This window comes from Cylas formicarius, unplaced genomic scaffold, assembly GCF_029955315.1.
Source record: "Cylas formicarius isolate icCylForm1 unplaced genomic scaffold, icCylForm1.1 PGA_scaffold_3__17_contigs__length_32017465, whole genome shotgun sequence".
In the NCBI taxonomy this organism is placed as follows: Eukaryota; Metazoa; Arthropoda; class Insecta; order Coleoptera; family Brentidae; genus Cylas; species Cylas formicarius.
The window spans coordinates 18,581,498-18,607,104 of NW_026844326.1; the positions used below are offsets into that span (position 1 = coordinate 18,581,498).

Sequence of the window (25,607 nt, forward strand, 5' to 3'; positions counted from 1 at the left end):
ACCAACCAAAACTAAAATGAGTGTTAATATATGAAAACACATTATAACATATATATACATATATATATATATATATATATATATATATATATATATATATATATATATATATATATATATATATATATATATATATATATATATATATATATATATATATATATATATATATATATATATATATTTAAATCGTAATACTTATGGCAATACCGCGGGAATGTACACTAATATAACAGCCGTTTCAAACATTTTTTAATAATTTCTTACCAAATTTGCATCGTTTTTTAAGTGTTTAATGTTAAAAAAATTTACGCCTAAACACGACTTCAAAATTATTAACAAAAATTATTACACAAGAAGTCTCAAGTAGTGGTATAACCGAAAAACAGCAGGGATTCAGACAAAATAGATCGAGCATAGACGCTATATTTATTTTAAGACAGATTGCTGAAAAGGCAATAAACAAAGTACAATAAAACCGCGTATATGTGCTTCATAGATTTAACAAAAGCATTTGATAGAGTGAGATTACATGACGTCATTGAGCTGCTAAAAGAACGAGACGTAAACCAAAGGACCATAGACATCATTCGGGACATGAACAGCGGAAATAGCACGTATGTAAGGGTTAACAACGAACTTTCCACTAAAATACCAGTATCAACAGGGATCACTCAAGGAGATAGCTGCAGTCCAATACTCTTCAACATTATAATGGACGAAATAATAAAAGAAGTCAAAACTGCAGGCAGAGGATACAGAATGGGAAAACATGAGTTTAAGATAATTTGCTACGCTGATGATGCGGTTGTGATATCGGATGATCAGGATAATCTGCAAAAACTACACAGATTCGAAACAGCTGCAGGAAAATTCAATATGATCATATCGACACAGAAGACACAATCCTTGACAATAGCGAGAGAACACAGAAGATGCAAACAGACAATTTATAATAAAAGTGTGTCTTTTAAGTATCTAGGGGTTATATCGGGATTCCTTCGAACCGTGATATGGAGGAATAAATACTTAAGTATCGAAAGCAAAACACGGATATATAAAACTTGTGCTAGACCAGTTACGACATACGCCATAGAAACGAGGGCGGAGATTGCAGCTACTAAACAGATTCTTAGAACGACCGACATGAAGACATTACGCTCAATCACAGGCTACGCTAAGAGGCAGAATAAGGAGCAATGAAATTAGAAGAATGTGTGACGTTCCGGATATAGTGAGATGGGACAGAACTAGAAGAAGGGCATGGAGAGATCATGTCAATAGAATGGAAGACAATCCACTGGCGAAAATCGCAAAGGGAGAGAGACCCAATACAAGCAGACCTCCCGGAAGACCACCAAAGCGCTGGTATGAGAGCGGGACCTCGGGATGACAACTTAGGCTGCTTCCTTGAAAACACAAGACATAGTCTTAAAATAAGAAGAAGAAAAAGAAGAAGAGAGAAATTTTACGAGTTCAAGTGTCCCAGATAAAATTTTCATTCGAGTCCGGATGATAAAAGCTGACGAATAAAATGATTAAAAGCATGCACAAGATGTATAGGGGATTATTCTACGAAAATCACAAACATTCACGTTTGTGAGGATCGTTTCAATGAAGTTATAAATATCTAAATATAAATAATTACGGTTAGGTAAACTTGTTACTCTAACAGTAAAGCCTGGAATATATCACTTGCTTTTATGCAGAAATTTGATTCCATTGTCTTTATTTTTAACTTACACAACGTTTCGGACAGTTGTATCACTACCCGTTATCAAGTGTAAACTGGACCAGTTGAACTTCTTTCTGATAATAACTTACGATTTTAATTGTTTTTCAATGATTTTATTTTTTGAGCAATTTCCCTTTTGATTCCAGTAGTTTGAACTATTAATATTAATAATAATACTAAAAGGATGTCGAACTTCCATTGTCTTTATTTTTAACTTACGCAACGTTTCGGACAGTTGTATCACTCCGTTATCAAGTGTTAACTGGACCAGTCCGAAAAGTTGTGTAAGTTAAAAATAAGACAATGGAAGTTCGACATCCTTTTAGTCTTTCTACTGTCTACCACCTTCAAGCAAACATTAATAATAATATTGTGGCAGCTAGTATGATAAAATTGATGCAACCTTATTTCCTTTTCCTTTCCTTTTATTGTGTCCCCTGTGAACATTTGTTTATGTTGACTTCAAAAGCAAAGGTAAAAAGGTCTTATCATACGTTTGATAGAATTAAGGTTTCCTAAGCGCTGTATTCTAGAGATTTGTTGTATTTTTGCAACATTTTCTACTTAAGCCCCGGCTACGAGCTCAAAAAAAAAATTCATGCTGTGCGTTTCGGACATTCTTCTTCATCGATTGATGACCAAGTATCGTTCATAGAGACCTCGAATCAGACATACAGAATTTATCTCCGTACACAAATTGATCCAGTTTCGTATTACCGTTTATCAACTTTCATCGGAACGGAAAATAATTCATCGGGGAAATTTTATTGGTCACCGCATCGCATCGTGCAATTCGAGATCTCATCGATTCCAACGAACAGCGCTTCCACTTGAGACACGCTATATCAATACATCAGCAGATCCGAATTGCCCGCAGACATGCAGCCGACACTCGGATTATGTTCTCGATTGCCTACGATCGGCGTTTTATTGAGACATCGCGCCACTTTCAACTGAATTTTCATCATTCTAGGATAATTGACCGGAATAAGTGACCCCAGAAACGAATGGCGGTACGTACGCCTTACTCAAAAAGTTGTACCTTAAAGGAGATTCTGATGTAAAATAGGAATGAATAACTTTACTATTACCATTTTAGTTTGGAGATTGGAATTATAAATCATAGAGAATGAAATTTGTGGGTTAATAGATATGTGGTTAGTTTGGCTGTGTCGGCTAATTAAGGTATTATACTTACAGGGTGTCCATTTTAAAATGTCCCACCCTGAATGTCTCGAAATCGAAAATGAAACTAACTGAAATACGTAAAAATATTAACGAAAATCGTCCTTATACATTCCCTCACTGAAAGCTGTATCTCATTTGAAATATCCTTTTAAAAGCTTCATTTTATTCAAAACAAAAGTAATTCTTACGTCCCAATGCATTTTGTATGTGCACTTATGGAACCAAATACTGTTTAATATTCTGTTTTAATTGAATACTAATTTTCTTCTTAGTGCGGGGTGAAGAGGTGACATTCATTAGAACAAAAAAAGATGGGTATTTACCTAGCCCAAAAAAATTATCTTGGCTCACCTTTTTCAGGTCTAATCGTACAAATATTAATCGATAGATAATGAGAATTCAGCAAAAAGGGATTTAAAGACAAATTTGAGACAAAATAACCCCCAGGGAATGTCGGAATTAGACTCACAAATGAAAAAACCCGAGAACACCCTCGGAGACAAGCCTGGGCCGGTATCAGAGAGTGAATGTGTGACTAATTTCCAGTATTTATAGGTATTCATTTTTCATATTTGATAAAATAGGCGTTGAAGGAACTTTTCAGCTAATACATCTTTATGAGTAACAGGAGTTTTTATGGAATGTCAAATATATATAATAAATTATAGCAGCTACAAAGACAACTAAGTTTATTTGATAACGTGATTGCATCACATAATTTTGTATCTTGCTTGCTGACCTGGTGTTTGACTAAATATAAACCAAGTTCAAATTACACTACAAATATCCGAATAAAATTTTTAAACTCTCGTGCATCCTCCAGGCGCAACTCACTTACGAGTGTCGAACAAGCTCCCAATTCATTTAATAGTTCTACCCATTTCCTTACCCAGCACTTTTCTATTTCCATTTGTGCACAGTTTCATGCGCACTTAGAAAGGCTAGGGCCTGAAGCGAATCCATTTTGGAAAAATATAATTAAAAACAAATAAACTTACGAGCAAGACTGAAAAGAATCTAGGTGGATTAAAAATGTTTAATTTCAATTGGGTGCATATTCTATAGTAACACACCCAGAATTTTCCACCTTTCTTTGGGATGATTAAATGCTTTTCAAATATTCTTCCTTCATTGTTAATCCGCATTTTCGTTCATTTTCTTTTTATTTTCAAATTAAGTACAATTATTTAGTTTCAAAAATAATAAATTGTGCGTCTACCTTTGTATCGCCACCAACCAAATTTTTATTCTGCTCTGTGTTAATCATCTCGCTGTACTCGGTGACTCCGAGACTGATGCAAGAAAAAATTTCTGAAAAATACATTGACTTGAACAAATTAATAGTTAATAGCCAAAACCCCCAAAACCAAAATCAATGGACAATCCTGTTGAAGTAGTTAATTATCAAACATAATTGTTATTTTCTCTTCATCCCCGTTTTTTAGATAAATGCCAGAATCTTTGGTAATCTTTGACATTCGTTATGAAGTGCATTAATACGAGTTTTCAATAGTGCCATTGTCAGTTGTTTTTTCTGGTAACATTGCTTCTTCTGTTGCACTGAGACTTGAGTGCGATATGACTTAAACTGTGTTTAAATTTTCTGATAAAATTTCTTAGGATGGGCACCGATAGACTTGCAAGACAGTAATTCGATTTGGGGAACACTAAAACATAAAATATAATTGAGTTGTTCGGGATGAGAAATTACTAATCTAAGCACTATGAATAAATTAATTTGCTTTCAGGCTCTTAGCCTAACGAATAATTATTTCGCAAAAGTTACCGATAAAGTTTATCCACTGTATGTAATCTCCAAGAAACTTTATTTTTCGTACTGTTTATATCTCCTCTTTATAGCGAGGTGGAAACCTGTGCAGTATTTCAAGCACTCCAAAAATTAGAGCCCTTTTCATTAATGAATATTTTGTTTGTCTTTCGTCGGTTCCCGTTTCACAAATCAGTGTTTCTGTTAGAATTAACTGTACCTTTTTGTACATCTTAATCTTTAGAGATCTCTCTTATAGAAATAATTATATTTTCTTACAATAAATAATAATATTTTTGCATTTACGAACCTACGAACTTGTTTTGATCCTTTTCCTTCGCGCCCCTAACCGTGTCTGTGCGACAAAGATCACGGAATCGCTCAAAAGGACTGTTTTATCACGCGACTTGTAGCTCCATCGTCGCAGCAGGCCGCGGCACAGTTTGTTCGCAGCGCTCGTTGGGTGTCGTGGGCGTAGAGGAAAACGCGTTCGCCGGCTCTCGAACGATTTGACAGATACACTCGCATCAATTGTTTTGTTTCGTTTGATGCCGCTAAACGTTTTTTTTTTTCGTAATTTACGCTTTATGAGTTATTATATTATTCATACAAATCGCAGTTTAAAACACCTCGCAGGTTAATTATTTGTTATGCTTGTTTCGGGATCAATTATTATTCTAACGTCTGGAGAATTTTGACTTTTGACTGTTGCCGCCTAATAGGTCGCTGGTAGGATGTGATTATTTCGATTTTGTTTTGTTTTGGATTATCTATCAGTAGCGGATCGTCATGTTAAAGATTCAGATGCTGGAACAGCTCGTCACGAACGAAAATACAGGGTAAGTTTGTAAATATTTCTTTCCTCGTATATATGATTGTGGACGTCAGAAAGTGGCTGATATATTTTTCTTTATATTCGAGATAGATGTATGTTTATTCTATATACTAAATATAAGCCACCATATTAATTATATCCTTTTAAATAAATTTAATAGCCAAATAAACATAAAACGCAGCAAAATTTGGGCAAAATAGATATGTTTTAATTGTTTTGACGTTATATTACATTGGGAATTGAGTCAGGAATACAAAATGGGGCGTAATTTACCAGTAGTACCGCAAGTCGTTTGAAAGTTTCAGTTCCATTATTCAGTCATACTGTACATACCAAGGTGTAGACTTCAAAATAAGAACTTAGAAATAAAAAAAAAATGAAAAATTTGTATTACATGCACATTTTATTGAGACTTTTTCCGGCCTATCCAATGAACTTTTGTAATTCGATGGTTTCTGGCAAGACCGTGAAAAGAATAGGAATTTTATAAAATTTCTTTTTCCCGGGTGTCTGCAAAAACAGGCTCCCGGATTTTTTATAACTTTTAAAACGACATATTGTTAACGGTTAGGGTTTGCAAATGGTCGTATGTTTTGCATGTATCGCTATTTTGTAAATTCTTAAATATATATAAGGCGACTGATTTTTGGATGCAACTCTTTGTTAGATAAACTGGAAATCACTTCGAACCTCATCTAATGTAGTATATATACAACCTAAATATATTTTTAATTTCTGATAAATTTAGATATTAAATTTAGATTTAAATTAAAGATGCTCCTAAATAACTTCACTTGCCAAATTTAAAAAAGGTCCTGAAGTCTGACAAGAATGTAAACACGTCATGATCTACGATAGTACTTAGGGACTGGCAATTAATTTATTGAAAATTATACCATGTTCGCCTTTGGCATGTAAGAACCATTTTTCCTTCTTTCGGTGTAAATTGCTGTACCACAATATTGCTTGATATTAATGATGTTTTTGTAAATATGAGTGGTGATACAAGCGAAGGCTGACAAATTTCTTTTCAGTATTGCCTTGAGGTGAGTTGGTTAATGGCACTGCAAAGTATACTTATAGCCTACTGAACGTTATACTTAAAGCACTAAAAGCACTAAAAATACCACTAAGTATACATTAAGGAATGAACACAGTTCTTATGTAGCAACTGTGCGAGAAACATAACCTTAACTGAAACTGAAGAAAATCTCTACTTCTTGTAGGCAGACCTATGCAAGTAATGAACAAATTATTATTATCCGTAAAGTTTTTCAAAATAAGATAAACTCGAATCCCTAATTAATTATTAGCTGGTCTGAATGTTTACTCACGAAAGGCGAGATCAATTAATAAGGTGTGTTTCAGACGCGCCTCTAACTTCAGTTGAATCCGTACGTATAAATTCATGTTTCTAAATAAATATTACTCGTTCTTTTTTGTAATTAGCTGCATTCCTAATTGTGCGATCACGATTAAACTAATATTGTTGTTTAAACTAGCAGCTTATGTCGATACGGTGTTTAAAATAATTTATCGTTTATCGTCAGTCAACTATTATTGAAAGGAACCCTTTGTTTTAATTCGTCGGCAGTAAGGTTGCCCATTTCCGTTTATCCATGAGATCGTCAGGCAGCCAGCTAATTGTTGGCTTAGGTTTTGCTATTGTGTTTGTTTTCGATTGAAGCGAACGCAGGATGTGTAATTAATTGTTTTTTCATGTTTTACTACCACCGTTTTTATGTCTTCTTTCTCATTGTGAAAATTTCCATGTAGTTAATTAGCGTTGGCGAGTATAGGGCGTGCTAAAATCTCCATCGATTTAGTATTATAAAATCAAATTTTGGAGTTATAGTTTTGTATTGTTTGTTTTGTACGCTGCAACGTATGTTCGCCCGTAATTTAGGTTAAAAACTATGCATAACCTCTTTAAGGTTCGAAAAAAAAGGAAACGTGCTCGGAATATTAAACGCGAATAACAATGCGAATTGTTTAAGAACTCGCCCATGTTGTCCTGATTTATTACTTTTGTCGTATTGGCGGGGTACTAACAAATAAAAACGAAATTAATGTTGATTTAAAACGTCTGTTGCATACGTGTGTTTAGCTCTGGTAAAATTGCATATTCCTTTTTTTGGTTCTACAAAAGAAATTCTGCAAAAATTAAAATATTATCCATACTTTATTAGCGTCCTCTCTAAGATCTAGTCTGACATAAATGCACGATTATTGAATGAAAGTATAGTTTTGGTTGGATAGTAATCGTTTTTAGTAAATGTTTGGCAGTTACTCCAGTAATGGATCCTCAATACAACAATTCGCCAAAGTCTAATTAACAATTAACTAAAGACATACAGAATATGGAGTTATCCAATCCGCACATAATTTTTGTTAATGGAGGAGTATTTTCTCGGGTATCGTCCTGATGACGAAGCAAATTGTCGCGTATATGGTCGTATAAGGGCTCACATGTGGGAAGTCCATTTAGACAGCAACTTTACTTGCTTTTCACGACTTTCTTGTTGTTTTAAGCATATGTTTGTAAAGTGAGAAAGATGAAAGGGTTTCGTTGTTTCATTAATTAGAGAACAAGTTGAGGTTCTGCGGTCCAGGACGGTACTAGAGAAGTTTCCTTTAAAAAATGCTATAATGGAGGTCGAAAATACAGCCGCTGAACGGATAAAATTGTCCATTTCTAATTTCCCTAGCGATTTCTTTTTATTGTTATATGTTACTACTAACTAATTTCTTCAATCATTGCTAAATAATATTAATATTTATGTAATTAAAATAGCGATTATTAAAACAATTTTATATCCGATGAATGTCAAAATTTTTCTTTTCTACTACCGCGCTTCTACTTATCAAAACTTGCCTCGAGGATACTATTCGGTTGAGGTGTCGAAATTGTTGGAAATTAATAGATAATATTTTAAAGCCAATTCAATCTTTATTCCCATCTGTTACAGAAAAATCTCTGGACACCATTTTACCCCCACGTATTTAAAATTGTCGTATTATTTTTCTGGACATTTAGTGACCGGGAAATAACATTTCGAAGACTTAGTTAAATTAATTCCTTAACTTACACAGAAATGAAAAATAAATTGCATTCGGTCGTCTTCGTTCGCCGGTAGGCGCGAGAAGCATTTAAATGAGTCCCGTCGAAAACAATTAATCACCTAGAAAAGCCTATTGTTGCCCAAAGCGTCACGCAGCCGCCGGGATGTGACGCAAACGCTCATAATGCGATCGAGGTCCGCATTTTTGCACTTCCACTTGACACTTTCTATTGCGCTTGGCTTAAACTACTGCGTTCCGCATGTTTAACATAGCGCACACACATACGAGGGAGACTAACCGGGACTTTTTCTAATTAACGCTGCTCTCAGAGCCGGATTTAGCCAATTTTCTTTTCGCAATGTGCAATTTGAAAAATTAACGAGCGGACCCGGGCTTGTGGCAAGATCACTCGTTTTCGCAATCAAAACTTCTCCGTTTTAAAGAAATGGTGGGAGTGGGAGTAGAAGAGAAAGAAAACATTTTAGAGACAAAGAAAGTTCTTAAGATTTTATTGATGAAGTCTTTGATACAACCCAAAGGGAGACGGTTGAAGATTAAAATTTTAGGAGTACTAACTAACCCTTGCCATGTGCCTCGCTTGGATCTAGAAGTTCTATTCTGTTCTCCTCAATGATTACCGAGCTCTATTTAGGTTTGTTTCTCTCATCAGACTCCTCAGCTTTGAAAGAACGATAAGGCTATAAGTAATCTGGCCGATCACTTACTACTCAGAAAATAAATATTTTGACTCCAACGGATAGGTTAGCAACAGCATTTCATGCAGCATTAGAACACAAGTATCATTGAAAACAAAAAGTTTAGTTTTGCCCTTTGGGCAAACCTATTTTCAAATATAGAGATAGAGATAAACTAAAACGGAGATAGTAATTAAAAGTTAAAAAAAAGAAAATTACTGGCAATAATATTATATAATATAGTTTTATATTATCGAACCACAAACATCAGCGCTGATCGTGTGATCTCGGTCATACTTAAACTATAACATGACTATTTTTAGAGACACCACTTTGGATAAGACACAAACGTGACAACAATAATTTATGAATTAAAATGTTAGATTCATAGTGGCCTAAAGAACACGTAAAAGTTAAATAAATTAAAATTAAAATAATTTTCAGATTGTTTGTTTTGCCTAAATTTATATAACTTTTACGTGTTCCTTACGCCATCATGAATCTAATATTTTAATTCAAATCTAATTCCGAGTATAATCTCTTGTGACGTTTGTGTCTGATCCCCAGTGGTGTCTCTAAAAATAGTCATGTTACAGTTTAAGTATGACTAAGGTGACATGATCAGCATTAAATGTATTCAATATATTAATATTTACATCATATTTATGATTATACATTTGATCCACTAATTTTAAGTTTGTCGATAGGACTACTAGCCCAAGTTAAAACTAAAGATGTTACCAACAGAAGGCAAATATTTTCTAGAGTTCTTTAATCATTTATATTATGCAGACAATGTTGGTAGTGGTGAAGTTAATCTAGATCATTTTCATTATGATTTGTAGTTCGATAATATAAAACTATATAATATAATATTATTGCCACTAATTTTATTTTTTTACCTTTAATTAAATTGTCCCCTTTCCCAAAATGATATGATGTTCCTTAATTAAAATGTACAAATATTATATGTTATATATATATTATTAATGTCTGTCTTACATTTAATATTATTGACACAATTTTGTTTATCTTTTATATTTGACCTGTAGTATGTAGTTAATAAAATATCTATCTATCTATTCTGTGTGTTAACAATATTCTAATTTCATCCCATAGTGTATTGGTGAAAACTAAATTAATGAAGTAAGTAAGTAATTCAAGGTAGATTATTACATTAAAAGTTTTAATTCAATTAAAGTTTCAATTATTTCCAAAATATAGATTATTAATTGAATCATAAAACTTTAATTTTAACTCACGTTTTTCACTGGCAAAAGAACATGAATTCGACGTCTCATTAGCAAAGATAAAATACTCGTGAATAATTGGATTATTGGATACGATTATATCCAGTCTTATTATAATATTATCATAATTTAATTGGTATAAATTTAATTTAGCCAAAGTTAATTAACCGCTTCTGCTCCCGTTTTATCTGAATTTTAAATTGTGATGATAAGGGACGCCTGTTGCTGTAACGTATTTTTGATTAGTCTATCAATTTCTATACGCATTATTTCGGTGAGCGGACTTGCATCGAATACATGTATTTACCTGTACGAGTTTACTGGCTCTCGACATTTCAGAGTGAAACACAAAATTTAATACGACATGTGTCCTATGTCCTATGTATGTGTCAGAGGTCTCGTCTCCGCGCCGAACGCCACACCTTCCCGTGTTAGATGTCAGATTAAAAGAAATTGCTGTGTGACTCTACGTCCATAGATGTTTGCATCTTGGAACAGGATAGGACTTCGGTTGTTAAGGACGGCTTATTTTTTTTTAATTCTGTCTAAGATTAAAATAATTAATTTTTGAAGATGTTTGTTTAGGGAAATAAAACGATCGCAATACTTTGCTAAATTAGAATGTAACTATTGTAGGGTTGTGGAATTGACCGATCAAATTTTTTGTGTCAATTGACTAACCATGAAATTTGTATTTATTTATTAATATTGAGATTCCCCGAATCGCCAAGTGTATTCGGATATTCCTTGAAGAGGGTTATACGGAAATTGGACATCACGAATTTATTATAAAATACGCATTATTATTAAATAATAATAGATAACATTTGCAAGATGTTATTGAAAACATGTTTTGACTAGTCAATTCAAAAGTGGTCCCAGTCCAAACACTAAACTTTTGATGCAAAATTTTTAAAAAATCTCTATTGCAATTGAGATATTATCTTAATTTTTCTACTCCTTACTCAAATACCCAGTTGTGCACACATAACACGTATGGAAAGTGTCACTTTAAGTCACTTTAGTCACAGGTTTGGGAAAGATCGGATGTTTTCTTCTGAAAAACTAAATGTTGTAGAATAATAGTATAGTATAATATGCTATACGTCGATAAACTTTTAAAATAAAATGGCCTCACGTTTACTTGACATTTTTGCACGATGTTTTAAGAGAATCTGTATAAATTTTTTCATTTTTTAATTAGCTTCAAAAGTGTCAGATGGAATGAGTTCCATTAATTCCATTTTGAGAAAAGTGTCCGACAAACACTTTAACTTTACTTTGAGAATCTATAGGGATCTTTTACCGATCGAAGACCATACTGGCTTGAGTAAATGATTTCTCGTTTTTTATTTCTTGGTAGCCAGTAAAAAAACTGTTCAAGCGAGGTGGTCGAAATTCTGATAAAGCAAAATATGACCCGTTAATAGTATTTTAGATTTTTCGTGATGCAAAAATTAAGTTTAAAATACCTTTTTTGTCGTGCTCGAATAATTTCTGACTGTCAGTAAATTATACTGTAGCTATGCGTGTTGAGAAAGGAATCTGCTCGCCATTCAACGATGGAATTAACTTATACTAAGGCGTGAACGACAAACTTGACTGTTCCTCCATGGTTTTATGACGTACAATGTATTACTTGAGGGCGCCACATTTTATGCCACTTTTATAAGCTTTCAGTCATAAAGATGTCAATAAAATACCCGACGCTGAGTGAATAACCCATCTCGTCGAGGAAATTGCTTCCATTTGTGTATAAATTTCGAATCGCAAGATAAGTTGAACAAACATCGAAATCAATCGAGAGGCGCGCTTTCAATGCTTTTCAGTGTGTGTTTTATTATTTTAGGAAACGTCCTAGAGAAAACTGTCGTGTCATTGACCATAACCGATCATGATCTACCGATTTTTCGAACCTAGTTTCCCTCGGGCCGCAATTCTAGTTCACTGAGTTAATTGGTCTGATGGGTACAACTTATACGTTATGCATGCCGTGTTCGACAGACGTGCCTTAAAATAACAGTCGTCGTGAAATCACAGAGCGAATAATTTTTAACGGGAAACACGTTGTGTTTGCGACAATGGAAAATAGTTTTATTTCTTTATTTATGAAAAATGTAGGGTCCGGCAGTTATATTATTGAATACTTAAATCTCTCCGGGATTACTTCAAATTCCGCCCGATTTTCGCTTCGAATTACACTTGAATATTAATAGAAGTTTTAAAGGTCATTCCAAATGCCTAGACTTCCGACGAAAGATCATGAATTATTAAGTTTCCCCCCACATGATAACGATCCGTTTAGCCGGATAAACTTCGTGACCGAATTTCCATTGTCAAGGTCGTTTATATATTCGCTAGCTATTCATACCATGAACAAAAACCGAACAAATGAACCAAATATTTTTCAATGTGATACTCCAAAACGGTGAAATGTCAAAAATAATAAACAAGATTATGGCATATTTGATCAAGTCTTTCTCTTTCCTATACGGACATGCCATTACAGCGTGGTATTAGTTTAGTTTCAATAGTAAATTTAGGTGTACTAAATCTGCGTTATACAGCGTCAATATTGAAGAAGAAAACTCAATGTATGTCCTAAGCGTCTTAACCGACATCTTAACTTTTGAGATAATCGTGTATCATTTCCGCATTGGGATAATTCACCGTTATTACGAGGGCAGAGCCAAAATTTCCCGGCCTAAATATCAAAGAAACAAAGTAAAGTAACAATTTTTTATTATTTTTCCTAATCCCTTCAAAAAAATATTCTTTTGATTTGTCTGCAAAATGAGCTAAAACAGCCTCTTTTAACTCGTCGTTAAACCGCCGTCCACGTAAACCCTTTTTCAAATATTCAACCAAATAATAGTCGCTGGGGGCAATATCTGGACTGTAGGGAGGATGATCTATCTGTTGGAACCCAAACTCTAAAGTGGCAGCTTATGCAACACCAGCAGTATGGACAGGTGCATTATCGTGCAAAAGACGCACGCCTCTGGTCAGTTTTTGTTGTGTTGTAACATTTACCATTGACAGTAGTATTAGTTTCTTTAAAATCTATCAAAAGATTTCCTTCACAATCCCAAAAGATCGTGGCCATCACCTTTTTTGTTGAATTTTCTTGGAGGTGCTTCACCCTTCGATACCACTCCATAGAGGGTCATAGAGGGTCATAGAGAACCATAGTTTCATCTCCCGTCACAATAGTTTCTATCACAGGCTTCGGTTCTGACCCACAGAGTTCCCATAAAGACCGCGCACACTCCACACGGCAATCAGTATCTTGTATCTTGTATCAGAAAGCTTAGTAATTCCTGAGATTTCCGTGACCTTTAAACGTTGATCACTCAATACCACCCCTTCCACAATCTAAAACGTTTTGCCCATTCTTTCACTACAGAATACGAAGGAGAACTTTGGCCGTACACACCATACAGCCCTTTCTTTAATAATTTTAGGTGCTAACCCTTCTTTTGTCAAAGCTTTATGACTGCTCTATACTCAATTTGCGTTGTCTGCGACATTTTTTCCTACACGTCTTGTTTAAAATGCTGCCAATAAAGAACTATTTAACGCAAGACTTCAATTTTTTTTTTTTCGCAGCCTACTAAGATACATATTTAAAAGAAGACAAAGTATTATCGTGATACTGGAGCTGCATCTATGTCAGGCCGAGAAATTTTGGCGCTAACCTCGTAAATTAAATTAATATTATTAAAACGAAACACGACGGGGAGTGCTTTGACAATGAAGTTTATAAACTGTAAATTATGTCAGTGTTTCGAAAAGTAACACTTTATTTAATTGATTAAATCAAGAACTGTGTATCCGAGAAGAAAAACACAAGAAGTGACTGTTATACAGAAATGAGCGACATCTTGTTTTTTTGTTCAAAAATACGTGATACAAATCGCTTTAAATATGGTGAAAGTTTAAAGGAATGTGCAAAATAAAGACATTTTAATGTTTTAAAGTTATTTCCCTCTTCTAATTTACATGTGCGCTGTACATTTATATGGCACTTCTCCATATATTTTCCAACGAGGGATATTTGAACTTTTCTAAACTAAATACTGAGCCGAAGAATCCTAAAAAGGTAAAAATAATAGAATACTGGAATTTTTGATAATGAGCTTAACATTAGGTACACATTTTATTAAATTATAAACAGGTTGTTTAAAATAATTTTTTATAAACGAAGTCTCCAAAGAAACAAAATATGTGAGAAACATTTCTCTGTATTGGTTAATAAAATATGAAATTCATTAAAAATATGAATCAAATAAACACACAAATATGAAATTTTAATATACACCTACTACTAATGCCCAGATACTCAACCATATGTTAATCGCAGGCAACAACATTCCACGTCCTGGTACTACATCATCATTCCATCCATTCTTTTTTTTCAGAAAAATGTTTTTGATAGTAGATTGGGATAATCTAAATAATCTAAACTACAATTTCTTATAAACGAGTATTGCCAACATGCGGCCAGAATTTCTGCTAAAAGTTTTCATCTAAAATTTTTGAAACCGAGCAGTTAAAATCGCAACTGTGGTTTTCTGGAAATCCCGAACAAAATTCTGCGATCTCTCCGTCGTTATTGATTCATCATGTCGCCACACTAAAGTGTTATTTTCGGCAGCCATTTTAGAGGATCGAAATTTCGTAGCAAAACACGTGGCGCCACGTGCCGTCGCGTCTGTGCAATTTTATTGCCTAATCCGGAATTGAATTTTCCGGAAATCGAGAGTTGTGACTACCCCGTCAATTATTTTATTCTGTTTTGATGTGAGATTGTATCGATCGATTTTGTTTTATACTGTGGTTAGTTTTTGGTAATCCGTCTCCAGTCGGCTTAAGTATATTGCTTTTAAAAGAATTAAAAATATGTTTCTATATTTTGTCTTCTCAGTTTTCAAACAAATATCTTGCAAATCAGTATGGACTGTTTTTTTTTGTGATTCTAAAGATTTATTAAAAAATCTCCTTATAGAGCGATCAACTTTATTATTTATGTTGAGATGAAAGGGATTGAGTTGATTGGCTAAATATAATGACATCAAATTATAAACTTTTAAATTAAAACTTACATTAGAAACTTTGTATTAATTTTGTAGTAGATAAGCTAAGAAAAGGGTTTTAAATGGTTAGTTTTTCCTTTACAAAAATTCGATAGAAAGGGTTTAGGTTTGATTTGGGACGATATTTATAACTTAATATAATACCAGACACAAAACAAATAAAAAAAATGAGTTTAAAAAAATATTTAATAGTGATTACAACCATTTTTTTATCGATTTACCTGTTTGTAAAGTATTTTTGGTCATTAATCATGCCATTATCACATTCTTATATTAAATTTTTCCATTAAAAGGAGTGGGTAACAATGTTATGGTTATAATTATAAGTATGATATATTTTATTATTTTATGACGTTGAAACAGTTTTCATGGATCGAGCTGTCATAAAAAACTCGTACGAACTGTTATAATAATCAAACTATATGCGCAACAGTATTCAGAGTTTTATGTGATGGTAACTGTAAGTAAGGAATATTGAAAACGGCTTAGACATCAACGGAAGAGAAATGCTAAAAATGTAGGTCGTCCGGCTTATTTCTGAGTGCCGTAGTGAAGGACAGCTTTTTGCTCAATTTCATAGCACAGATTGACATCATTCGAAGCGTCGTTGGCGTATGCGATTTTCGCTCGTTGTTGAACATTAATATAACCACAGCATAAACGCTCATTTTAATGTCTTAATAATTGGCAGTGGAGTACTATAAATTTTTCTTTCACTAAAAAAATTATTAAACTTATACTTTAAGTTTCAATGAATGTAAGGATGTAAGACTAGAAACAACAGTTTCGATTGGCGTCTCCAATTTAATATGATATTTTGACTACTAGGTTTTAAAGTGAAATAAATTGTTCTTTTTATATACAACGTGCGTGATTTTTGCGAGAGAAAACTTTTTAATACCACTTTTATTTGTTATTCGTTAAAATTCTTATTGATTAGCGTTAAAATGTTGAGAATGTTTTAATGCTTAAAAATTTCAACTCTATCTGGTCGTTTTCATAACACTAATTTTTGCGGAAATATGCCATGCATTTAACTATGATCAACATAACATTAAGCATGGCGAAAACTGTATTTGTGGCTCAAAGACCAAAGCCGTTTGCAGGAGGAAGAAGATATGCCGTTCTTCTATGAAAACAGTTATCAGATTTTCGTAAAACTCTCGATTTTTGCTTTCCCTCAGGATACGTCGCATCGTGTGTCACTTAAAAGACGTACTGCAGAAAGTTAAGCAGACCTCGTTCCAATCCAACGTATCATTAATTCTTCAGCCCTGGGCTCATTCAACCGGTCGCGGTATACCTAATATTTAAACAGCGACCGCGGGGAACGGCCCCAAACACTCCAGACCTGAATCTCCGTAATTAAAAGTCGTTTAATTGGCGCACGAGGTATTTTAAAGCCTCCAGTCGGAAATAGGAATACGATGTTAATGACCTCGCTGCCTTGTTTTTGAAATGCCGGTTGTCATCTTTGTCTAAATCAATGTTTTTAATTATTGAACAGTATTTATAAAAAGAATATATATACTTGCCGCATTTAAAATAAATTAGTCGGGCAAAATTTTATACGTGTCGAATTATGAGCATATTCAACATTTCCTCTAAATAACAAAAATTATCATCCAGTTAAACCATGACCGGACTTCACTTCATAGTGGTTACTCTGTGAGAAAATTCATGGATAGGTATTTTATCCTTGTAGAATATAAGGATAAGCGGATTTTGCTTGAAATAAGCAGAATATCATCGAACATAACCGAGTACCGTCGATGGCAGATTCCACTTCATAGTGGTTACACTATTTAGTGCTATGAGAAATGAACATTTTTTTATATTCTTTTAATACCTTTGGTTATGTATAGTAATAACGCATACCAAATATCAAAACTCAAAACTCAATATTTAAGTTCCGATAAATAATTGAAGTTGTGACACGCGGCTAGTCATTTTAAACGGCACTAAACGCGCGGGAATGATCGTGACGTCATACCGCTGCTTTTCGATCGATACCGCGACATGTTACAGTGTTATTCTCAGGTTATAAGCCGAGAATTATATTATTTAAGTTTATTTTTGGCTCGTGTGTCTGTATTTAATCTACGACAGTTTGTATTTATGCTTAGTGTGCTTTTGTATGATAATGGAATCAACACAAAAATAATATTAAAAAAAGTAAAGCGCCAGATACACTTTTTATTCGTCTAGCAGAAAATAAAAGCCTTCTTTTTTTTTTAATATAATGTTGGTGTCACTTTAGCCTTAACCGTGCAAACATTTTTAACTCTTCGAACTTGCACGCATCCTATTGCGTAGGAATCGCTGCCCGATCTATATAAAATAATGAACACTATATCATATCAATGCCAATATGCTTTAAAATCAGTATTTAAGTTTCCAGTTGTATAAAAAAAAATCCTTTTTATTTTTTTTTGTTGAATAATTTGCATTTTATTTGGCATACCATTTGAATTTTCAAAACTAGAAAACTTTAAGCTGATTACAATATTATGTTGGTTTAAAATTAGTGGCTAAGTTTTCTATGAACATAGCTTTTAGCTTTAAAACCGCGAACCTCTGCAAAAGAAAAACTTTCGGTGTTGTGTATGTAAGGTGTCACCATAAATATATCCAGTAAAGGTAAATTATCAGATTGACATTTTAAAAAATCGGCTTCGGTCATTTTCAAAACTTTCTTCTTTATCCTAAACACAAGATAAAAAACTAACACAGGATTAAAACTAAAATTAAAATTAAAACTACCACGACGAACGCTTTCTCGTTCTCTAATGGTTTCTCTAGGCTGTCGCGTAGTCTTATTAGGGACGTCACAACCGGTCACCCCCGATGACAGCACGTTTCAAAGAAGATTTAAATTTTGCAATTTTTAATGCCATATATTTTTTACGTAGAACTACGAAATAATTTTATTTCTTCTACAAATATGAACAATTAAAGTTTCAAACTTGAACCTCCACATTGAAGTTATGAAGGCCAAAAACCATAATGTCCGTCAATGTCCGATGACAATTCCTTGTATTTGAAGTTTTTTTTTTTCAAATCTGTTTTTTTTTTTAACTTATCTTGATGACTTATGCTTTAATAAACCTTCTGCATCTGATCCCATATACTACGTCATATTTCTTCGAAGCATTAACTTCGTCTGCCATATATAGTTCGTTATTAATATTTCCTACACTTTCGCATTACTTGAGCTTGGGATATCCTCTCATTCAGGAAAAAATAAATGACGTACTGATAATTTTACCCTTTACTTTAAATGAGTACCCTGTACTTTTTCGCCTTCACGCCTTAAATTGGTTAAGGTCTTTTCTTGGGGGTCGTGCGCAATTGGTCAAATTGCGAGATACCTTAGGATTTGAATACGTTTCTGGCTCTAGGTCAGTGAATTGCGGTGTACATCAGTGCTTATAAATGATACATACTTACTTTTCCCTTTTTGCGGATCATGCAGTTTCTACCCTACATGCAGCCTCGTCTGAGCAATTTAGCATTTTTAAATAAGATTTTATTAATACGCTTCAGTGAAAGCAAAATCTAACAGGAAAGTGTTGTAAAATTCCTCCCAGTTTATGTAGACTCGATACTCTACTAGTGGATCGCATTCTCAAAAAACTTGCTGTCTATTGCTTTGTCATATGGAGGCTCGACCATCAGGTTTCTCTTCCCATGAATTGTTGGGGAAGTTCCCCACGTGTGGAGCAAGTCTTTAGGATGCAGAAACGTCCTTTACGGACTATACTTTTTAAGCCGTGGAATTTTTTATGTCGAGACCTATTTTCGCAACACTCTTGCTTATCACTTCTTAGTATGTACATACTAAATTGTGCCACTTATGTAAAATGCAACTCTAATCTTTATATGCTCTCAAGAAACTCAGGTATTCAGTACAATTTAAGACCGAATCTTAACATACAAATACCTGAACACCGACTGTCTCTTACATCAAATAGTCCTTTTGTTTTCACCGTAAAAAATTATAATAAATTGCCTATCGAACTGAAGGAGATAGCTAGTGAAATAAAATTCAAATACACACTCACTCAAAAACAAATTGCTACGCCGCGTTTATTACAATATTAAGGATTTTCTTTCTTTTGATACCTTTTTATACGTATTTGGTGTTTGTTATTGTCTATATAACATTGTTAATTATTATAGTTATTAATTAATTATACTAATATAACTGTACTGTTTGTAACTCAAGTCCGTGTTCAACTCCTGGGGAATAGTTTAATGTATTCAGTTGAATAGGGAGGATCGATCGCGTTGTGCGATAATCCCTGCAGCAATATCGTTTGGGGTTCGAATGTGTTACCATTTTCCCAGAAATGACCCTTCGTGGAAGCGGCTGCTTCGGAACTAATTGTCGAAATTGATTTTGCAGACACATGTGGCTTTTGTCACTGTTCCGACGAAACTAGAGTATTTTTATGGTGATTTAATTTCTGATTAGTCATCATCTATCCGTAGGAAAAAAAATTAATTTTCTTCATACTCGTATTACTTTCGTTTGTTTCGCATTGCCAACATAAAAGGTTATCCTAACATCAACTCGAGTAAGGGCAAGAGTCGCGGTATGGGACTTGTATTACGTGCGAAAGAGAAACTCATCCTTTTTCCGACAAATATAGCGAACAATGTCAGCGTGATAACCCGATATGCCATATCCGCCAAATTTCAACGCGAATATTGCGCCGTCGAGACGACGCGTGAATATTAATTGTTCTAATTAAGAGTTTTAAGTGAACAGCGTGGGAGATAGAAGGGCCAATATTAGCTTAATTTCCACGCTATTTCGGGTTGATATTATATACATCTAGCACTGGATGAAAAAGAAAGTAAATGACTAATTAAATTCGACCTTCTTACTAATTAATTAAGGTAGGTTCTTCAATCTTTGATAAACTTGAGGTTACGTGGTAAGTCAAAATGCAGATTATTAAAAAATTTTTTTTTTAATTTTCCGTTAAAGGATAATTTATTCTATTCTTATATTCTTCTTCGTTGGCAATCTATATTGCATCCTAACCAGTCATGTATATTTCTCATCCATGAGTGACGTCTTCTTCCTACACTCCTTTCTCCATAAAGTTTCCCTTGCAGTATCAATTGTAATACTTGGTATTTCTCTCCGCTCATGACATATCCTGGGTTCGTCACTTTAGCGGTCCATTTTAACCTTAGAAATCTGCTGCATATCCATATCTGGTGTTCTCTTGTCCAATTTCTTCAGAGTCCATGCCTCCGCACCATAGCATCTCACCATTCTCATTTTTAAATCCAAGCTGAGGCCGCTACATCAAAACAGTGGTTCCATTTTAACGTTTTTCGCGCCAGTCCTATTCTGGTTTTGATTTCTACAGAACGTCCATTATTGCTATTTATGCCTGAGTATTTATAACTGATAACTTTGTTTATAAGAATTTGGTGCTGTTTTGGATATTGTCATGAATTTTGTCTTCTTTACATTTAAGGACAATCCAAACTACTCACTCCATATATTCATTTTATTTAGCAGCAAATCGTTTGAATTGTTAGCCAACAGGACAATATAATCTGCGTATCTGTGTTCTGGATGGGGACTCCGTTAATTACAGAACCCTTCATCTTGTCTTCTAATGCTCATTTCAATATTTCCTCTGAGTAAAGGTTAAACACCATCGGAGAGAGCAAGCACCATTGTCTCACACATCTGCGGATTTGTTCGTCCTGTCCTACTTTCTTCCACTTTCACCATCGCTGTCTGATTGAAATAAAGGTATGTGATGATTTTTATATCTCTATCTCTTTTTTTATCTCTCTATCTAAATTCTTTTATTTAAGAATATTTATTAGTTGTTCGTATCGGACCTTGTCGAAAGCTTTGTTGAAATCAATGAAGCAGACATAGAGTTCAGGGCAGAGCACTTATCTTGTTCCTAAGCCATCGCGAAAGCCGAATTGAGTCTGACTGATGTCTTGTTCTAATTTTTTGTACATCATGTTATGCATCAGCTTCAGGAATATTTTTAATGCGTAACATATGGGGCTGATTGTTTGGAAGTCATTACATTATCTTGCATTATTTTTTTTTTTTGGAATAGGGATGAACATTGATATCAGCCATTCTCTTTGTATAATGTCTGTTAGATTATGTATGTCCTCCTCTCTTGTCAACTTAATAATTTCAGTCGGCAACTCATCCGGTCCTGGAGCTTTTCCATTTTTTATGATCTTTATAGCATGGATGACCTCTTCTTTAGTTATTTATAGTCCATTCCTAGTCTATTCTGTTAATATATCCACTCATCATTGAAAAGTTCTGTTATGTATAGGTTCCATGTTCTTAACTTTTCTTCCACTTCCATTATAATTCTACCATTCTGGTCAGTTAGTATTGTCCCTTTTTATGTAATCCTGCGATTTAATAATAGTAATAATATCAGCTTTATTTATATATCAATAAACAAAAGAAATAAAACCGTGTAAGAGAGGAGGGTGGCGAGATCTAGCAAAGCTACTCACCTAACCACCGTAAATGAAAAATTTTATGAATTAATCTACATTTTCTTGATTGTATCACTGTGAAAGAGATGTTATATAATTTTTATAGTCAGTCACCTCAGTGGAACGGAGATGCTGCAAGGAACTACAGAAGTAAGCAAAAGGGAAAAAAAGTATTAATTGGACAGTAGATTAGTTTTAAGACGCATTCTAAAGTCTGGAATGGAATTGAAACATTTACCGACGTTATTGCTGAAAAAACACTGATAGAGAGCAGGGCGGTACCGCGGAACAGTGTACATTATTAGTGGAGTGCTCATGAATATCAGATCCCTTGACAAGTTTTTCAAAAAGTTGCTTTGGCTGTTCGGACTGCTCAATTTTAAAGATTAATGTCTATAGGTGGAGAAAGAATCTTTGGTCTAATTTAAGCCATCCGGTTTCGCGATAATGCGGTGAAATTTGATCAAATTTCCTAATATTATAACAGAACCTTAGACAACTGTTTTTCAGCCTCTGAAATCTTATCTGATCTTTGTTGAAGAGGGCAAGCCAGTATATTACATTACAGTAAGATAAAAGGGAAAGAACATGAGAGTTTGATGTCTGTATTTAAAATATCTTTGAATATATAGAGAGTTCTTAGTTTATCATAACTTCTCAGAAGTAAGACACGTGCTATTCGAAACGAAGATTGCTATTAAAAAACACACCCAAATTCTTGCAAGAATCGGTAATATTAATGTTCTCATCATTTACGACAACCTTAAATCTAATATTCTTTAACGGGCTAGCATTTTGTTCAAAAAATAATACCTTAGTTTTCGTTTCATTTATGGGCAGCATGGGAACAAGAAATTTTTGATACAATTCGCAAATCAGAATTAATTTGGTTGTAGTTTTGAAACTTAAACGATGAATATAACTGCATATCATCAGCATACTGATGCGATTTCAGGTATTTTAGATGATTAGCAAGATCCGCGTTGACTTAAATAGCTTTGAATGAGAGAAATGGCCAACTTGCTGAGACCAAAGTTTAGCGCAAAGAAGCTCGCGATTCAAGGTCTCAGGCCTTGCTGTAGTCTAGAATTATAAGGCAGGTATCATTTCCTTCGTCGCTACTCTTAAAAACATCATCGCTTACCTTTAGCAAGGCAGTGACCGTACTATGCATTTCTTTTATTTTTTTGTTAAATCTTAGTCAAAAGCTTTTTGCATCATGTTCCACCAAACTATTTTAAAGAGTCTTAAAATTATGCTAAAAAAAACATGCTTTTATTGTGTCAAGTTTCTCCACCATCGTGGCGGAATCATGATTTCATTAAAAAAAAACGTTTTACTCTACTAGTGATTCAATTCGCGTTACTTAAAAACTTAACTTTTAGTGGAAACTCTAATGATGTTAATTTTATATTATAATTTTGTAAAATTTTATTCAACTTTTATAAAATTTAAGTGTGATTTTTAAAATATTGGTAGTTTATTGCTATATTATTTATATTGGTATATTGGTATTTTATTGATTTGTCTCTGATATTGACTTAGTTTTCCCACTCGTTGAAATTTTAACGAAAAACTAAATCATTACGAAACGGAAATTAGTTGTAAATGTTGTAACCGCCGTTCACATTGGTTTAGTTTTTGTTGTGGCAAAATTGCGCAACGCATTATCGTTAAACAATAGCAAACTGTGCTAATTATATCAATTACTTCGTCCCGTCTAAATCAAATTCTAACAAGGGTCCGCGGCAAGATTGGCAGCCGCTTTAGGATCACCATTACGGGAAAATTGACAGCCTTAATTGACTGCAATTTCGAGTGATTTATGAGCTTCAGTATTGGACTTTTTTGCAATTTTCTTACCCGTTCACTTTGCACTATCAACGATGGATCGAGTTGCAACAAAACGGGCAAGAGTGGTCATCGACGGTCATTTTGGACCGGCCAACATTGATTTTGATTTGATTCTATTTGTTTTTGTTCGAGTTTTTGTAGAATAAGACGGAAAAGACGATCCCGTATGAGTTTTTGAATATTAAGAAGTAATAATCCTTAAAAGAATATGAACATATAAAAAAACTGTCCATTAAAAGTACCTTTGTTACCTGGTACCTTGAAACAACCTCAACAAAAAGAACGACGTCAAGAAATAAAAAGATCTTCGGAAATTCTGTAAAACAAGAAAACGTTGTACATCAGCTTAAATCTGTTGAATGGAATACGGCGTATGAAAGCTATCCACACGGCACTGAAGCTATCAAAATTAAATCATCACCGGTGGAATAAGAAATATTTGATCAAGAACCAAATTCTTTGATTTTAGTATTTCTTTTTTATCACATTCATTTATCTTTCCTGCAGGGTTTGAACTATTTGAAACTATTACAAGCAATATTGAAATTTGTAATAATACCATAATTAGTACTTCATGTGCATTGATGCAATCATTGAATTAAATTTTACTATAAAATACATAATTAAGTATAAAGTGATAACATCTCCGTTTTAGACCAAAAATTGTAAGTAGTGTTTTATACATGTTACTAGTTCATAAATAGTTCATAAGAAATTGAGAAAATTCAGATTTTTATATTTAATGAACGTGGATGGACAGAAAGAGCTATTTAAAAAATTTGCTTTGTACAAAAATACATGTTCTATTTAAAATTTCAATGTTAACAGTGGTATTTTTAAATGGGGCACAATTTCATTTTGAACCCTACAACTTTTGAATTACTTTTTTGTTTGGAAAATTGGAATTGAATGTGCTAGGAAGGAAACACTGAAATTAAATAATTTGGTTGTTCTAAAATATTTTTTAAGAACAAAACAACCTTTTTTTTTACTCACTATTTTAAAATACCCAAGCGTGGGCGAAATGTCAATATATTTTAGTCACAGCTTTGGGAGCTATCAGATGTTTGTCAGTTCTGATGGTGCCACAAATCACTCATTAAATACTTTCGTACTGTTTTGCAAAAATGACACTTTGATAAATTTCTTCAGACCTCCATTTATTAATAAGCACTGTGAGATATTTCTACTCGATTAAGGAATAAACGACACTTAACCTTCTATAACATCTGGATTTGGACAACATAAACAGTCTTCTTGCTTTAGCGCTTTTCGTTTGTCTTTAATTTGGTTGGAAGGCGTCTCGATTTGAGTGAGAGGCTCGTAAGCGCCTCCACTCTCCAAAAGTTGTATCGCAATTAAAGCAGAGAATAATTAATGCCTAACTTCGATGTTTTTATGCCTCGTTTTGAACAATTCCGCCGAGCATCGCGGTGGTCTGGAACGTTCATTAAATAAAGTTAGTGTCTCGTTGCTTAAACACGAAATTAAATTTATAATTGTTCCCAATTGTATTCGGCAAACGGTCGAGCAAATTGCAAATTTTATCGTACGAAAGTTGGGCGCGAAATCAGTACCCGTGTCGGATTGTATAGCGCTTTGGGTATATAAAA

The 25,607-nt window shown here is 33.8% G+C and overlaps 1 protein-coding gene across 3 annotated transcripts in view; it reads left to right on the forward strand.

The window, feature by feature from the left end:
* The window catches only part of LOC132699106 (rap1 GTPase-activating protein 1), a 373,626-nt gene that overhangs the window by 64,328 nt on the left and 283,691 nt on the right, over nucleotides 1-25,607 (forward strand). The window contains exon 1 of one of the 3 annotated variants that reach the window (XM_060665599.1): nucleotides 5,184-5,530. The exons of the other annotated variants lie outside the window; for them this stretch is intronic. Within the exon in view, the coding sequence (XP_060521582.1) occupies nucleotides 5,481-5,530 (50 nt within the window). The 5' untranslated portion in view covers nucleotides 5,184-5,480. Of the gene's footprint in view, nucleotides 1-5,183; nucleotides 5,531-25,607 lie in introns of those variants that run through there. 3 annotated transcript variants of the gene reach the window in all.